Source organism: Aspergillus tanneri (assembly GCF_003426965.1).
Source record: "Aspergillus tanneri strain NIH1004 chromosome Unknown AapTan_5_pilon_pilon_pilon, whole genome shotgun sequence".
NCBI lineage: Eukaryota > Fungi > Ascomycota > Eurotiomycetes > Eurotiales > Aspergillaceae > Aspergillus > Aspergillus tanneri.
This window is the reverse complement of record NW_022984632.1, coordinates 3,790,278-3,808,389: the sequence shown is the minus strand read 5'-3', so window position 1 is coordinate 3,808,389 and position 18,112 is coordinate 3,790,278. Positions and strand designations below refer to the sequence as shown.

The window sequence follows — 18,112 nt, the reverse complement described above, 5'->3', positions numbered from 1 at the left end:
TTTATAAAATAAGCAGTCCTAAGTACATAGTTTCTGCAGATTTTATTAAATCTAACTAATGGTGGGGGCAGGGATGCTTCTATTTCCATGGCCTGTATAGGCGATGTTTTAAAAGTCCCTAGAATTTTCCTTAGGGCTGTATTTTGCAGTTTCTGGTAGTGGTCTACTAGGTACTGTTGGCCTTTCCACCATAAAGGGACTCCATAGTCTGCAATAGACGAAATGCATGCTATATAGAGTTGTCTTATAGCTTGGAAGCTTAGCCCCTTTTCTGTATTTGAGAGCCTCGCTATTTGGTGAAATGCCCTAGTTGCAGCTGCAACTCGTATTTGCACGTGTTCTTTAAAAAGGAGTTTAGAATCTATGTAGATTCCTAGCCATTTTACCATAGGGCTTGGTTTAACTATGATATTATTATCTAGTTTAACCTGGATGTCTTGGTTTTCTTGGTCTGGTTGTTTAGAGCTAAAGTGAATAAGCTCTATTTTATCCTGGTCAAACTGGATATGGTCTTTGGCTCCTTTTTTTAAACATGGCGTTGGCTACCAGCTCTATTTGCCTGCAGTTATTCTCTAGGCTATTAGAGCTAATAGTAAGGCATATATCATCCATATAGCTAGCCTTTCGGGTATTTCCAAAGGCTTTCCTTGTATCACTATCTAGTTCCTCATACATTTCAAGCTGAAAGAGCTCTCTAATATATATAAGGAACAAGATGGGTGATATAGGTGATCCCTGGGGATCCCTACTTGCACTGGGGTCTCGTTGCTGGTTTCACCGTCAAAAGCTAGGAACACTTTCCTGTCCGACATAAAGGATTTGATCCACCGGATCAGGTTATGTGGAAGACCTAGTTTTAGACATATTCTAAGTAGCTGGTTGGTAGATACATGGTCAAAAGCTCCTTTTACATCTATAAAAAGAGCTGTAGTAACCATTTTTTATTATGTTTTGCCACCTCTATGTCATGGACTAAGGATAGTGCTATATCAATTGCTGATTTTCTTTTTCTTCCCCATTTTGGTCATGGTAAAGGATTGATTGCGGGAGTTCAGCTAGATAAGATAGCCTAGTTGCAATAATCTTCTCTACTACCTTGCCTAGGCAGTTAAGCAGGGAAATAACTCTGTAGGCCTTGGGCTTGGAGTAGTCCCTTTTAGCAGACGCGGATTTTTAAGAATAACCCCTTTGGCAGTTTTCCAACATTTGGGATGATAACCATTTCTAATTAGGGCTTTATAAAGCTCGTGGAATCTCGGAGCAATATTTTGGTAAGCCTTTTGAATAATTAAGAATGAGATGTCATCAGGTCCAGGAGCCTTTTTAGTAGAGCTACTAAAGATAGCAGTGTACACCTCGTTTTCCCTGGTTTCTGGCCAGTTGGTTGACTCTGCCTGGTTGGTTGGCCACTCAATGGGCTCAGCCTCCGGGGGGTTTTGAAACAGGGTGGAAAGAAATGCATGACATTTATCTTGAAAGGAGATTGCTTGCTTCTCTTGATTCTCTATAGAATAGGTCAAGATAGGCAGTTTTTGAACAGATCTCTTTTTAGTATAGCTAAAAGCTTTGAAAATCTCCCTGTTCCGAGCTTCTTCTAGGAATTTGTTCCAGCATGCGGATTTAGCTTGCTTAATCTCCCGGAAATATTGATTTTTAATCTCTAGAAGATTTTCGTAGAGCTCTGGACATGGGTTGTTTTTCCAAAGTTTTCTAGCTTTTCCAAGCTGTTTCCTTAGTATTTTAAGTTCCTTTGACCACCATGCTTTTGACTGGGCAGATGGTTTTCTTCTTGGGATACTAGCATCTGCAGCTATTTGAATTATTTCTTGCAGATTTAGAGCTGCGGTTTCTAGCTCTATATCGGTATTAAAGCTCCCCTGTCTGAATTCTTGGCTTGTATCTAGCTCGAGGATTTTCTTGCTGAATAATGCCCAATTTGCCATTTTTAGGTTATATGGTAAACTGACCAGGGGTTTTCAATTTCTTGTGTTTTTACTTCAACAGAATAAAGCAAAATTTCGTGGTCTGATCCCGAGGCGAGTTCTTGGTCAATTTCCCAATTTACTCTATATTGATTTAGACCTTTGGTAATAAAGGTTAAGTCAATAACAGAGACATTTCTCATTCCTTTTCTATGGCATGTTTGCAGGTCAGGTTTATTTAGCAGTTCACATTGATGTTCTTCAAGCCATTTAATCAAAGTATCAGCCCTGGTAGGTGATAATGTCTTTGAGTTCCACCAGCTATGGTGTGCATTAAAGTCCCCCTATTACTGCATGTGTGGAGGGGGTAACCCTAGCTAGGGCTCTTTCTATTGTCCACTCGGCACCTTCCTCTAGTGATTGCTCGTTATATATATTTATTAGCTGCAGATCTTGAATTTCTGCACCTAAGATATCTATTACCAGCAAATCACTATCAGTGCTAATATCGTTTCTTTGGCAATAATTAAACCTAGATAGCTTTCTATGGTAGATTGCTACTCTAGGTCTAACCTTGGTTTGCTCAGGGAGGATTGGGGTGTATGCTGGGTGGGATATAGTAAAGCTATTATCAGGCGCTATCCATGGTTCCTGGATGATAATAAAGTCGATATTAAGCTCCAGGCCTATTTCTAAGCAAGATAACATAGCATTCTGATTGCGTCCAGTATTATTTTGCAGGAAATAGATTCCTAAATCAGTGTTTTTCTGATTCATTAGTAATCTAATTCCATGTTACTGTTTGGGATTGGTCTTTCTGTAGGCCTAGGCCTTGGTTTTGGTTTGACTTTTTCCCATTCCTTGCTAGTTTTTGCTATCTGCTCTGTGGGCTTGACTGCAATTAGCGCATTTAACCTGTGTGTGGGGACATTCCTGGCTTTTTATTTCGCATGTGGAACATTCATGGTATTGGGTTTCATGCCTTTCTGCGCAAATAGCGCATTTTGGATTATTCTTGCAGTATTTGGCAATATGCTTGTATCCTTGGCATTTTTGGCATTGGGCAGTTTTCTCTATATATTTAGTAGCTCTACATAAAGCTCCTGCAACACAGAGTTGTATTTTTAATTGCCTTGGATGCCATGGCTTCATTCTGCACGTCCACTACAATAGAGGAGTGATTTTTGGTCTCGCGGACATGTTCTGGGGTCAGCCATGTTGGGGGCCTCATTAGTTTTAGACCTGGGTTAAAGATTTCGATCTCTTCCTTGAGCATCTGCATGCCTTCTTGGGTTTCAAAAAAGGCCTGGTGGGGACCATGTGAATAACTATTTTGCCCATGGTTCATCAAACATCCACCTAGTATAGGGGATAAGTGGTTTCCAGACATCCAGCTTCTCTATTAAATAAGGCGCCTGAATACCGTCCATTGTGGTGAGGATAAGGGTCCTTTTAGTAAAGGAAGTGCTTGCTGTCCTTACTATAGGTTTGTCTACCTTTTCTTTTATCTGGAACTGGTGGTTGATTTGGTTTCGGAGCTTTAAGGAGTCTAGGTCTTGTAGAAATTCTGCAGAAACCTCTAGATAAGCCTACTACCTTTGTAGGCGGCCTGTTCTACCCGTTTTGGCTGATCTTGTTTCTTGGTTGGGATAACTACTTGCGGTTTTATTCCTTTTTGGACTGCTGCTGCGTATGAAGGCTTTACTGGTTTTGCTTTGGTTGAGAAGAGGCTAGGGCTATTTTATCAAGTTTTTAATTAATAGTGTTAACCTCTTTCTGGAGTTTTTGAAGTTGATTGTCTTTGGAAAGCAGGGATCCTTTAGCTTCCGGATTTTGCAATTTGTCTTGGATAGCTGAGAGGCCCTCCAGATGCATATCTAGAGCTTCAAGGATCTTAGCATTTGCTAAACTATGGTGGATCTCTTGCAGTAAGATCTTTGCAGACTCAAGTTTTTGGATATAACTTTGTTTGGCATCACTTTCTATTTGTTTTTGCAGAGCTTTTTCCATCTCCTTTTATTAAGGAGCACCTCTTCATCTTCAGACATTTGACTTAATGACGCAAAGGAATTAGGGCTCTCAGGAGGAGAATTGGAATCAGGCCTAAACTCAAGTCTTGCCTTTGGGCTGATGAACGAGTGTTTTCTTTTGCCTTTGGTCCCTTTTTTTAGGGCTTGGTGGCTGCGATGGGTTGGGTGACGAGTCCCTAGGTGGGGTGGTTGGGTCTTCAAAGACCCCATTCTTCCCTCTGATAGACAAGGGAAAATAAAAGGAAAAAAAAAAAAAAAAAAAAATAAACAGGTGGAAAAGTAAACCAGGTAGGATCCTAAAACTTTACTAGCTAGGGATCTAGCTAGTAAGTAGAGATTTTAAAGGGAATCTCTAAACCACAAAAGCTTTTTAAAGGGAAGCTTCGAAAAACCAGTGTAAGCGTACTAGCTCAACTCCACTGTTCCCTATATCTCTGGTCCAGCACTAGTTTTCCTATACCTATCTAAGCTAAACAGCTTTAGAAAGATATTGCTAGGAGCCGTAGTACTGGGGATACAGCTCACAGTTTCTTCTTGCAAGTAAGCTTAGGCTTTCTACTAGTGAATTCTACAGGGCAGTCCAAGCTTCCTGTTTTTGGTGGAGTAAAACGCAGGAAAAAAATCTCACCCCTTTTTAAAGAGAAGTGGTAAACTAAAAGCACGGTTTTATTGTTTTTGCAGAATACCCGGCTAAAATAACTGCTATGGTATGCAGGGCAGCTAGGTCCCCACCTCTTATCCCTCTCCAGGACAGTGATGGTGTTATAGAGGCCTAGAGAACTATAACTAGTAGCGGCCCAAAAGTATCACAGGGATATCAAAATTTCAATCACATGTAATAGTAACAGGCTTATCTAGGAGTTCTTTGAACCCCCTAGTAGGTGCGGGATTAGGTATAAGTGTAAACTTATAGGGCTTTCCTTTCCTTGGTAGGGTGTTCCGCAGGGACCGTTCGAGCGTTGCGGTGTATTCGGGGTTGGTGTTGTTGGGGGGGGCTGTGGCGGGGGTGACGGTTGCGGGAGGCAGAACGCGGGAGCTGCGTTGTTGGTGGTGTTCGAGCGTTGCGGTATTGGTATTGGGAATTGTATTGGGGGCTTCGGTGGGGGTGGCGGTAACGGGAGGCAGAACACGGGAGCTGCGTTGTTGGTGGTGTTCGAGCGTTGCGGTATTGGTGTTGGGGGTTGGTGCTGGGGGCTTCGGTGGTGGGTGGCGGTAACGGGAGGCAGAACGCGGGAGCTGCGTTGTTGGTGGTTCCAGGCAGCCCGAGCTCGGGAGTGCGGGAACACGAAAAAAAATTTTCACACGAAAATCGCAGTCTTTTTCATCAAAACACGGAGCGCGATTGGACTGTTGTATCAAGAAAAGTGGAGAAGTGACTAAGCTTGAAAAGGGCTGTAAAACGATGTATGAATCAGTACCCAATACCCCCAAATGTGGGGGTTGGGTTGGAGGGTGCGTAGTTGTTTTAATTTTATAAACTAGTTAAATTGGCTAGTCTTACTTTATCTCCACCTCGGATTTTGTCTGCATATCTGGTACGGCAGAAGATTCAAGCAAAAGTATTAGAATATTAAAAAAGCCTTTTATAAATGCTTTTATTAGGTGCAAAACTTTTTATTATATTAGACTGCTAGACCTTACCCTTCCGCCAGGCCTTTATAGCTATTACTGGATATTTTATTAATATAGACTGGCACTACCGTGAGATCTTGCTTGGATTTAAGCCACTTTATAGAAGCTATAAAGGTGCTGACCTTAGTATTGTTCTCTTAGATCTTTTTAAAAAACATTAGATTAAAGATCGGGTTTTAACAATAACCACTAATAATGCATCAAATAATACTACACTTTATAATAGTATTAAAAAGGCACTTAATCTACTCGCGTTACCAGATGGCACCCCTATTATTCGAATACCCTGTATAGCACATGTTATCCAACTTAGTTTAAACAAGCTTCTTGGCAAGATAGAAGCAGTCCCAAAGAATAACCGAGAGGAAATGGAATAGAGAGAAACTAAAACCCGGAGTAAAGCTCAGGGGGAGAATAATAATATCATCCTTACTTTTAATAAGGTAAGAAAGCCCTTCTTGTATTTAATCTTATACTAATATTAACCTAGGTTCGGCGACTTGCAGTCTGGGTTAATAGAAGCCCTCAGCGCAGAGAGCAATTCCTCGAGCTCCAGTCCAAAGAACCAAGGCTTGTTCTGATGCAGGACGTTAAAACCCGCTGGAATTTAACCTTTTTAATGCTTCAGCGCGCTAAAAAGCTGCAAAATATCTGCGACAAGTACTGCTTTGAGTGTGGTCTCTTTAAGCTTGTGCTTAATAAAGATAAATGGAAGTAGATTAACTATCTTTTTTTTATTACACAGCCCTTCTTTAACTTTACAAGTGTTCTCTCCAAGACCAAGGATGTCACTATTTATATAGTCTTTAGTATCTATAATCAGCTATTTGATTATCTCGAGAAGTCTATAAACCAGCTTAGACAAAAAAAAGTAAAATGGCAGATAATAATACAAACTGCTCTTGAGTATGTAACATAGAAGCTAAGAGACTATTATGCAAAGACTAACAAGGCTTATAGTAATCTCTATACGATTGCTACTATTATAGCACCCTAGAACAAGCTTAATTTTTTCTCTAAGAAGGACTAGCAGGGCCCTTATCGCAAACAATACCGCGAGAGTCTTAAGAAATACCTTGAGCTATACAAGCAGTGTTACTTTAAAACACAGCCAGTATTACATGGGGTTTTTTCTATGGAGCAGTTCTCTATAGTTAATTAGATGGGTGACAGATAAAAAGCCCAGGGGTCTAAGATTAACTGAGATGATAAGCTTACATAATATCTTGGAAGTAGTAAGTAACTTATTAATATCTTTTATTATCTTTTACTAATCCTTTACTAGGTACTCGCAAGATTAACCCATGTATCTTTTGGAAGGGTAATTAATATAAGTTCCCAGTCCTTGCGAGCCTTGTACAGGATGTTCTTTCTGTTCCTGCGACTGGTTCTAGTGTTAAATAACTATTTAACACTGCTTGTGATATCTGTTATTACCGCTGAGGGTCTCTTAAATCAACAACTATCCAGGATTTTATGATATATTTATATATATTAAGATTTAATATTGAAAGTGAGCAGCATACTTTTATAAAAAAGTATCTTACAGCACAGGAGATACAAGCAGTAAAGGAGAAAAAGAAGACTAAGAGACTGGATAATAATATATTTAATCTAATTAGTGATACAGAAGAAGAGCCCTTAGCTAAGGCTTAACCATCGCAGCCCCAGAGCAGGGTTGTACTTGGTAAGAGACCTCTTAGAGATATTAGAGATACACCTCTAATTGAGCTGGGAGACGAGGATAAAGATGAAATCCCGCTACCTAATAATTTAAATCTACAGGATAAAAGTGGTACTTAGAGGCGTACATCAGGACGAGTTCCAAAGTGTTCAAAGCGGGATGATAGTGAATGGGAGTATATAAAACCTTAGATATAATTAAAGAGTTTTAAATTCGATTTCTATTTTATTAATATACTTTTTTGTCTAACCTGTAAGCTAAATACTTAAAAATACAGCCTAAATCTACATAAAATATGCATATCACGGGATTTCCTATGTTTATCCTATTTGTTAATCCGGCGGATCAATCCGCCCCGTACAGGGCGGATCAAAGACTTATAGAACCGCCCCGCGGACCGAAGAATTGGATCCGGATCCGCCCCAAAGGCGGATCGGGGCGGATCCGGATACAGATCAGAACGGATCCTTTCGAGGTCTAAGGATAACTATGCAATATCGCTCATCACACGGCCGGTTAGGTAGGGGACTGGACGAGGTAGTAGAACACTATGAGCTGTAGGGACAGTCGAATAGGGGACGGGGGCCCCCAGGGGCCGCCATCACGGCGGCCCTGGGGAGAGCTGAGGGAAGTCTATTGAGTCTTCTGAATGAATGTATTGCCTAAGCTATCCTTGATGAGTCCTCTGTCTCCCTGGTCTGCTACCTTAGGTAGCAGACCGCTATTTAACCTAATGTCTACCGAGGTCTTCCAGTGCACTGCCGTGGGATCCCATATCATACGATCTGGGATCGTATGATGTGGGATCGTGTCTTCGGAGTGCCTACGTGTTGGAGCCATATTCGTCAGGCACTATACATCTTAGTCATCCGGGATGACAACTATGTAAAGATCGCCAGAAGCTAAATTCAAGGCAATTTTAATTAAATTCCAGTGTGGTAATACTAATGGATATGAAGTGTTACTGTAGTAACTATAATACTTAAAGATTACAGGTAATTAAATAAATAATTCATCGAATTATACATCTTATTTGGGAAATTTATGCAAACGGGCAGGTCGTTGGCGGCCCGTGGGCGCCCGCCAAGAGCCCCTGGGTGGGTAGATAGTTGTTATGCGTGGGGGTCGGTAATGAGCTGAATGGGGCGCTACGGTGCGAAGGGGAGTGTCTATATGGGAGAGAAGATAGGACCACGTATATTGCAGAACTAATCGCTGGCCTTCAAGAGTTCAGGCCCGCGGGTGTGAATATAAACACTTCGCACCTGACTAAGCATCTTAGCTAAGGATCTAGCTATCGCGCTTCCGAGCGCTCCTAACAATAGTGACTCCAGCCCGCCCACGGGCTCTAATGGGCGGGGCCCTAAGTATCTCCTGCCCGCCCGCGGGCGGGCTGTGCCGAGGTCTACTTACAGATCTATAATTAGGGCTATCCATAACTTACCCGATCGGGAATTGTCCAAGGCATTTTCTTTGTTCTCCTCTTTTTTGTTTTTTCTTCTTTTTTTCTTTTTTAGTTTTTGTACTTATCTAAATTGTATTTGTCAGGATTTAATTGCATTTGTCAGCGCTGTTGTGTCGTTAGAAATCGAACTTGACCCCTGGCATATCTAGGCCGCCTTTTATCTTTTCTCAACGTTGCCATCCAAACCGCTAACAAGTTTACTATTGCTATCATGGCCAACACTATCTATCTTATTACTGGCGCCAACCGCGGAATTGGCCGTGGTCTGGCCAAGGTATTCCTCACTCGCTCCAACGCCACTGTTATCGCGGCTGTCCGCGACCCCGCTAATACTTTATCACTGTCCCTGCAATCCCTCCCCAAGGGCGAATCCTCTCGCCTGATTGTGGTAAAGGTTGACTCCAAGTCTCTTACAGACCCGGCCGCTGCCGTTCAGACCCTCCAGAGGGAGCACGGCATTAACCACCTGGACGTGGTAATCGCCAACGCCGGCATCAGCGAGGACTTCTCGCCCGTGCACGAGGTGCCTATCCCCGTGCTGCGCGAGCATATCGAAGTTAACAGCTACGGGCCTATCTACCTCTACCAAGCGATCTACCCGCTGCTTAAGAAGAGCGCGAAGCCCACATTTGTGGGAGTCGGCAGTCCACTGGGCAGCATTGGCGGCATGGAGCAGCGCCCGTACCCGTGTGCGGCGTACGGCCCCAGCAAGGCTATCCTGCACTGGATCGTACGCAAGATCCATTTCGAGAACGAGGACTTTGTGAGCTTCGTTGCGGATCCTGGGTAAGTGCCTGCGCGTTTCGAATGGTTGTTGCATTGCAGATATATTAATAAATACGCAGCTTCCCCCAAACCGATATGGGCAATGCCGGCGCCCAGGCTGTCGGCCTCGAGAAGGCCTTCCAGACGGTCGAGGAGAGCGTCGGCGGTATCGTGAAGGCGGTCGACGAGGGGACAAGGGAGTCGGTTGGTGGGCAGCTGCGCGTGTGGGATGGAACCCGGTTCCTGTGGTAAGGGGAAAAGTGTTAACCATCGTCGCATGTTACTTTATTTGCTTCCCTGACCTAAATCTCTCTTGCTCTTAGCTAGTCTTTTTTCTTTAGACATATCACACAGAGAGACTTCTTTTCTGATCTACCTTCTATTATAGACCCTATTAAAAGGACATGTAGAGACACAGCGATTCCGAATCAGACAAATAAAATGTCGACCAAAGTGGACCAATATTACCCATTATTCAGCATCCGCTCGGTCCGACTTTATTCCTTTGTTTTCACCTTTTTTCATCCAGCTCTCCCAGATAGATTCAGATAGACAAGAGACCTTAGAGACCTCATTTTTCTTCAATGCAGATCAATATTCTTATATAATCGGTGATACTAACGTATTTCACAACCGAGCGAGCCCCACAACCGAGCGAGCCACGTCTCCGGATCGGTGAAATGGAAGCTATTCAAAACATTAAAAAATCTGCATTTTGAGTATGAAAATTAATTACTACACCGATTAGGACATCCCATTAATTTTATAACCCAGAATACCACAGCCAGAACACTTCGGTGGCGCCCGTATGCGTCGCTTAATAGTAGATAGCTCTGCCTCTACTGGTATAGGATTTTAAGCTTTTTAAACCTGATTCCTACTTTAAAATTGTTCCTGGCCTTCCTGCATAGAAAGTCCCTCTGGAGCAGCTGTCTATTGCTTGGATAAAGTCTTTTTTTGACGCTTTTTCCCATTTCTCGCCTGTAAATCCTTATTCTCTTTAAGCGCTAAGGCTGTCTTATTTATAGACATTGCAAATCCTTTGGCAATCTTGTCCAGCCGTACTTGAGTGGTAGATAAAGAGATTTAGTCTGGATCTTCCAACATCTTTTTAATTACAGCTATCTGCTTGTCAAATCGCGCAGTTTGTAAGGAGTTTTGGATGCTAATTGGTTATCGCTGCCTGGAGGTTAGGAGTTTTAGCTGTATATTAAGCTGCTTAAATACACGCTCAGGATTAAATGGAACCAGGCCAGTTGCTGCAAAGCTATTTTTAATAGTATCCGGCTTGTATACCTCTGTACGCGCTTGCTGAAAGGCTTCAAAAAGTCATTTTTTAATATGATTAAAACCGAGCCGAGCTTGTTTTCCACCAGGCGCCCGTATACGCGCTTTAATGGTGCGAAACAGCCAAATAAGAGGTTGCAAGAGATGTGATGAATTCAGGCATGCAAATAGGAATAATATTATTCTACTGCATATCTGGTAAATTAGAGTTAAATACTTCCATGACATAAGTATCAGCAGGCGATATCGTCCAGTTGTACGGCTAGTTGTAGCAGGAATAAAAAGATTTTAAAGCCAGCGTAGTCCAATTTTATTAGTTGTCTATCTATTCTCACTAACTTTAAATCGCCAATCTACTGGTAGAGGTTGTTGATACCAACTCTTTATATAGACCTTTCCTTTAAAAATAATTACGCTGGCCGTTGGGAGGGGATTTTCCCTTGGGATTTCCCTCCCGAACGGGACCGGGACGGGAACGGGACCAATTTCAGGAAATTTATGGGAATTAGGGATCTTAGGGAATATCCCATTCCCTAGATCGGGATTCCCTCTAATTTCTATTCGGGAATGGGACGGGAAACGGGACCGAACTTATAGATGGGAAGGGAATGGGAATATCCCGATTCCTGGGAAAATCCCATGGGAATTTCCCTTATTTTAATCACGTGATAAATAACTACTTTATATTACTTCACATAGTAAAATTGCTTATTTTTATACTATATAAATTTTTAAACTATACCCTATTAGGAAGTGGGACGGGATTCGGGATTCTTTGTTAGGAAATGGGATGGGATTCGGGATCTTAGGTTAGGAAATGGGACGGGAAATGGGACCTAATTTCTAAAGTAAGTGGGAATGGGAATCTCCCATCCCGAATCCCTTCTAATGGGAATCCCTTCCCAAAAGTCTTGGCACGGGGTGGGAATCAAAATGTGATTCCCATGGGAATATGGGACGGGACTGAAACTCGCCCGGGATCCCGAATCCCGTCCCAACGGTCAGCCTAAAAATAATACATGGTAGTAAGGCCCAACCACTTGCATTAATACATTTAATAGATGTAACCCATTCTCAATTGCCTGGCTATATAAGAAATAGCTTTCCATGCATATCAGCCCTGGTAACTACTTTAGCAGTAGCTACCAGGCCCATTGCAAAAAGCCAGTTTTATTAAAATTGTAGATAACTTCTTGTGCAATTCCATGTTATATTATAGTGATTTGTACGCGATCAAACCACTCCCTAAGAAGCTTAGGATCCTCACATTTGGCACGCTGGTAATTATACCGTCGAGAATATCTTGATTTAAGCTTATCACGCCGTTTGATAAAGTTATATACCCAATTTACACCAACTGTCTAAATAGGTGTAGTACCACGGTTGGAAAGTAAAATATTAGCCATTTGTATATAAGATGGCCGGGGAGAAGCTCCACGTTGATCTAATGATAAGATCCATCGTACAAGTGATTCCTCTTTATTTTAAGTTATTTTATGACTATTCGCGCGTATATTTGCCCGGTGTAGACGTCTGTTTATTCAGTGTTGAAGAGTTGTGTGGGGCCTGCGGGGGACATTATAAACACGCGCAGCTTCACGAATATTGCTGATTTCTTTTTTTTTTAAAGCGGATACTGCTAATAAGATCCTCTTCTCTTTCTCAGCTAAATCTTTTGGATTTGTACGCGCTTTTGGAGGCATGGTTGGTGATTGAATTGCTTCAAATAATATGACGCGTAGAAATCCGGAGACGTGGCTTGCTCGGTTGTGGGGCTCGCTCGGTTGTGAAATACGTTAGCTCATACGCGTATTCAGCTTACCGACACTAACTAACTAGTTACTAAGAACTAGCTTACATAAATGATGATTAAGCGAGGTCGAACCGGGGGCAGGCGCCCATGTATGGCCGTATGCTCCAACAGTGCGCTGCAGCCAGGTGCTAGTTTTAACCATTTTTCTCCTATAATAATACTTGCCCACCATGGATAATTCATATACCGCTATAGAGAGCCGTATCTCCGAGGCGATTAAAAGTGTAAAGGGTATAAAGAAATCCAAAATAGATGAGTTGGCGCGTGTTTTCAATGTGCCATACGATCGGCCTCGGCGACGCTTTCAGGTAGACCATCACGGCCAGACCTCCCAGTGCTTAACCGTGCTCTTGATGAAGCTCAAGAAGAAGCTCTGGTTAGATGGATACGCCGTCTTGATAATCTTTATATCCCTTCTACCACGAAGCTTATCGACCAGGGCGCAAATAATATATTAAGTTGAATCGCAGTCGATAAAAATACGCGTTCCGCGGTTGGCACAACATGGGTTTATCGATTTATTAAACGGCCACAAGTGACCAACGGGGAAGTGTCTAGATTATTCTTCGCCTTGAAGTACCAGTAAAATGTGTTGACCCGATAGTCATGCTCGACATCTTTCATGGAATGTGGAGGGAAGACAGCGTAGCCGGCGGAGGTGGCGTTTTCACAGATTTCTCTCTAATAAGAAACTTTGTTAGCCCGTTATGTAGCAATGAGATATTAGTGTTCGTATCAGGGCATGTGTATGCCTACATCAACTGTTTTGGTGGTGAGATGGCTCTGATCCTTGTTAGTACGGATATCAAAAGCCTTTTCGGAAGCGGGTTGATACCACGCTGTCGCGAGGCTGGAAAATACCAAAATTTGGGCGTAGTTTAATACTCGCGCCTTGGAGTGTGTTCGGGGTTCAGGGGCACTGTAGGCCAGACGGCACAGGGAAACTATATTGTAGCTTTTTCCCGCGAAAATTCCACTCGCGCGAGAATTTGAATAAATCTTTATACTGTCTTACGCCGGCGAGCGACTTCACGTCGTTGAGCAAGACGTGATGCCTCTGCGTGTCCTTGCAATTGCTCCTTTCTGTACCATTGGTTATAAGGAGGTGGGATGATTTGTCATGCACACTATAATTGCTGGACTTGGATGGTGGGGGTATAATACATTCAAGAAATATTTTGAATTGGAATTAATGCATAGCTATACTTTTACGACGGGCGGAGCTGAACCCATAATAGACACAGCTTGTTCATGTCACTGTTAAACTAGCATGCCATCTCATTTTTTTATTTACCCTGGCTACCTAGGAGAGTTGTATTATATGGAATTTTTCTGACGCAACATCACTACAGCCCGGCTAATACAGCCGGAGGCAGCTGAACGAACAAGGCAGTAGATCGATGTCTCAGCTGAAAGGAAACTTCAGCTGGGGTCCAAGCGCATGGTACATAAGCACCGTTCTATATATTTGCGAAATAATTAAAGCCAGAACTCCCTGTCTCCACTAACCTAGCCTAGCTGACAATGCGCGCTGTTCACAAACATGCATTGAAGTGGGGACAGAACTTAGCACATTGGTCACTGCTGTGAAATTCCGCAATCAGGACCGTGACAGTTAGTGGGTGATCTGATATGGGACAGACCAATTAGGTATGTTGTGCTATATAAGCTTACCCACATTTGTATCCTGCTTACGCACCATTTTCGCATGCGAGCAGCTACATATACTTGCGGGTAGTAGAGGCTGACTTTAGCAGCGAACTTAGCTATGCCTTGTGCATCTAGAAGATCATACCTTGGTCAGTAGTTCCAGAATTTTGACTGTTAAATATTAGGTACATTTGCGATCGACCGTATGATGACGTGTCATCGGTTTCAAACCCCCAAGTCTGATGTTGTTGCATTGAGCGATATTTAAATACTGCATACATTCTGTATGGAGTGCCTCATACATGTTATTGAATATCAGGGCAAAAAGGATTTGAAACCACACCATGAGGAAACTAACCGTTTTACTTCACTGTATTTGTACGGCCTCAGCCTAGTGTATTATCTATTATAACAAGTGCTAACAAATCTCCAGTTGCTGGCACAATTCTGCCGTGTCCAGGCCTCGCATTAAAGGCCGATATAAGGGCCGACAGTAATCGGGATGGTACAGTGGACGTTGAGAACAATTCTGACCTTCCCCATAAGATGGATTGGACGGATAGAGCTGGGGCGATCTTTTTGGCGAACATAGGTGATACAGATCGCCGCTGCTCTAAACATACTCAAGATATATCGGATGATGCAATCGCCGCATGCAACGACGCCTCCGACGATATAATTCGGCAAATGCAATACATGGCAACTTTGAAGACCATTGGGATCCCAAATGCCACCAATGACACTTGGGGAACGGTCGGGGTCCATGATGAGACTGCTCGGAAATATGTCCGCCTCTTTCGTTGGGACAGCAAAAAGAAATGGGTGATTACGACAAATGATGACCGATTTTCAGCCAAGGAGTTACAGGACGGCCTGGAGCTTAAAATGGATGCTCGGGATACACGACGGCCTGGGTGCTGGGATGGAAGAGCGGAGGTCGTATTTTATGTTCAGAATAATAATATGTCAAGCCAGGATGCTGTTCGCCTTCGTGTTGCGCCAGTTCTGACACACCACACCCTACAGCCGGTGAAAGAATTTCTTACTACTGCTGGAAATAAATCGACCCCTCAGGAGTCATTTGTGCAGGATTTCCAAAAGGCGATCGATGACAGTGGTATTAGAAAACCTCTATATCAGTTTAACCCGAGCGCAGATCCCTGGGCGCAAGACTTCCTCGAGCCTGCATACACTACTATGCCAGGCCCAAACAACACGTTAATAACACTGCAAGTCATGATCCGCTCTTCTCAGGGCTCCCGCCCTGCGGGGAGGATGGTTTTCACGGACCTACGAAAAACCGGACGAGGCGCTGTCTATAGCACCGGCGGCACTAGAGATGAGATTGAATCAACTGGCAATCTTGAAACAATCCCACCATACATACATGGCAACAAGAGTTACCCAGCTGGCCGGGTGATTGAAGGTTCTCACAAGGCTTTTGGAAAAGAATACCCACCTCATATTTATGATTATATGCGAGCTCAAGAGCTTCAAGACCCTCTTATAATTGACGTGGACTGGTTGACCGTTGGCCATGTTGATGAGATTGTACAGTTCCTACCAGCAAATACATCTCGTGGTTGGGCCATTCTGGTTGCAGACCCAGAGCAAGGAGTCAAAATATTGCAGAATGTGAGCGGAGATACTCCTGCGTTTTCCCGGAAACAAAATGCACCAAATATTACTATATCGGAGTTGCTTAATAATGGGACTATAGTTGAGCAGAATAAGAAGTATGCGAAGAAACTAGAGAACCTAAAAAAAATCCTACGGGATGAAACAGGTGTCACTGAATTCTATGGGGTGCCTAGTGTTTTTCGTACAGGAATCTGTCTGCCTCCATATGCTGGATCACCCCCCGAACGAAACTGCAGCTTAAATTATGCCGGAGCTCTATATCCTGGAGTGATTAATGGTCTGGCTCTAAGCAAGTCTACATATTTGGCTCCGAAACCATGGGGACCCATTGTCAACAACACAGATGTATTTGAGCGGGCTACGCGTGATATCTATAGCAAGATTGGGTTTGAAAAGGTTTTATTCATTGACGATTGGGACTCGCACCACCGAGACGGGGGGGAAGTACACTGCGGGACAAATTCGATCCGCGAGCCAGCAAAGTGGTGGGATTAAACAGTTGGCAATGGATTAGCCCTTGAACGCGAGCATACTTTCAAGTTTCAATCTTCAGGAAAGGATAGGTTAATATGCTAGTTCTAGTTTGCATTAATTGGTCCTTCTGTGCGTTGTTAAAGCCAGCTGTAATGCGTTATATGCAGAAATACATGATGCAGAGTGGATACGAATAAGTATAGAAATTACCATGTCTGAAACCTTCTAGGGCTCAAGCATCCGTCACCAGTGTTTAAGGGGATTTATGAACTCATGTTAGGGGTTTTATGATTCTTAGGAACGTTTGTGTCGCTGTTATGATCATTCGATCAGGGGAAAGGACGGGTGGCAGTAGAACACTATACCAGCTACACGCCGTAGCCTATTAGGGACTTGGAGAATAACAATATCAACTGCATTGACTGTGCGGTCAACGCGCTCACCAACGTGCTCTATCCTTAACTCCTATTTAAAGTGATAATGATCTGCATCTTAGGTGGCTGCCTAATGTGTGTGCGGGGTTCACACCCCCGAGTACTTAACCCCTTTCCTGTATTCTAGAGGGAGCGTGAGTCAGCCATCTAAGGAAGTATGGTAGTGAGTGTGGTCTAGGATATCAATACATCGCTCCCTATATTAAGCAACTGGTTGCGTGCAGCTGTTCGATGAGCTTACTGCCTTCTTCCCTCCTGAGTCATATCAGGTACAAATGACTTGTCTAGGGCACAGCGAAATGCGTGGAGCTGCCAAGATTCAAATCATGGATCCATCCCGCCCCTTTCCGGCCGTAAACATGGAATTGGTTGTTGTTTATAATTCTGCTTATACATATAGTCTGCGCTTACATCCATGCCTAGACGCAAGCGGTCCGTCATTGAACCTGTTCCTGACGGTTACCAATATTGCTCTCGCTGTAAAACAATCCGTGAGGTCCTTGACTTTTCACGCGTTGCTCCTTCAGGGGCGCAAGCTTCTAAACAGTTCGCAACATGCTTAACTTGCCGTGTAAGTTGTCTACCAGCTTTAAGACCTTTCTAACACTTTTACCGTTCTCGACTTCGCAAACACCGTTCGGTTGCTCCAACAGCTTCACGCCCAGCTTTAGCCCAGTATCCCCTACTACCTCCGTTGCTCCTGCGGCCTCTGAGTTGCCTCCTCCTAATCTACGGTCCGAAAAAGCGTCAGCTGCTCTTCCTAGGCCTCGCCGCCATCGTGTTGCCACTAAAGGCTTCCAGCACTGCTCGCGTTGCGGCTGCTCTAAGGATATACAGGAGTTCTCGTGGGCTGTGCCGAACTGGAATGCTACCGGCGTAGACTGCGGCATATCCGCGGATACCAGATAGCAAATAATATCCATATCGTATCCACACGGATACCAGATACCTGAGATGATATCTTTATCTGCATCCAAATCCACACGGATACGATGCGGATATCTTGTTTCTGTCCGCACTAGTATAATTTTCGCCAAATTAACCTAATCTAGCCTACCGCATAATGTATAACTTGCTGAATAAGATCAGTAAGTAATGGTTAGTTATGCCTGTTCTGATCGTAACAGTGCCATACAGAACCTTTGCGCAACACTCTCCATAATACTATATAGAATATTCATGTATATAAATATCGTCACTACTAACATTAATAATCTACTTAAGTTTCAAAGGGAAGTAGTGGTGGTGGCTTATAAATTATAAATTAATGTTTACTCCTTGATAGTGTGTGAAAAAAATATATATTTACTACTAC

The 18,112-nt window shown here is 43.2% G+C and overlaps 3 protein-coding genes across 3 annotated transcripts; 2 read left to right on the top strand and 1 right to left on the bottom strand.

Annotated features, from left to right (window-relative positions):
• Positions 1-8,944: 8,944 nt before the first annotated feature.
• ATNIH1004_010636 (SDR family oxidoreductase) lies at positions 8,945-9,750 on the top strand (the record flags this gene model as incomplete). The annotated part of the gene is made up of 2 exons (XM_033575204.1): positions 8,945-9,519; positions 9,579-9,750. 2 exons carry the CDS (start codon positions 8,945-8,947, stop codon positions 9,748-9,750), a joined length of 747 nt encoding a protein of 248 aa, XP_033423222.1.
• Positions 9,751-14,592: 4,842 nt separating this feature from the next.
• On the top strand, positions 14,593-16,384 carry ATNIH1004_010635 (protein-arginine deiminase domain-containing protein; the record flags this gene model as incomplete). The annotated part of the gene is made up of 2 exons (XM_033575203.1): positions 14,593-14,626; positions 14,682-16,384. 2 exons carry the CDS (start codon positions 14,593-14,595, stop codon positions 16,382-16,384), a joined length of 1,737 nt encoding a protein of 578 aa, XP_033423221.1.
• Positions 16,385-17,234: 850 nt separating this feature from the next.
• On the bottom strand, positions 17,235-17,687 carry ATNIH1004_010634 (uncharacterized protein; the record flags this gene model as incomplete). The annotated part of the gene is made up of 2 exons (XM_033575202.1): positions 17,235-17,336; positions 17,403-17,687. 2 exons carry the CDS (start codon positions 17,685-17,687, stop codon positions 17,235-17,237), a joined length of 387 nt encoding a protein of 128 aa, XP_033423220.1.
• Between the last annotated feature and the right edge of the window lie 425 nt (positions 17,688-18,112).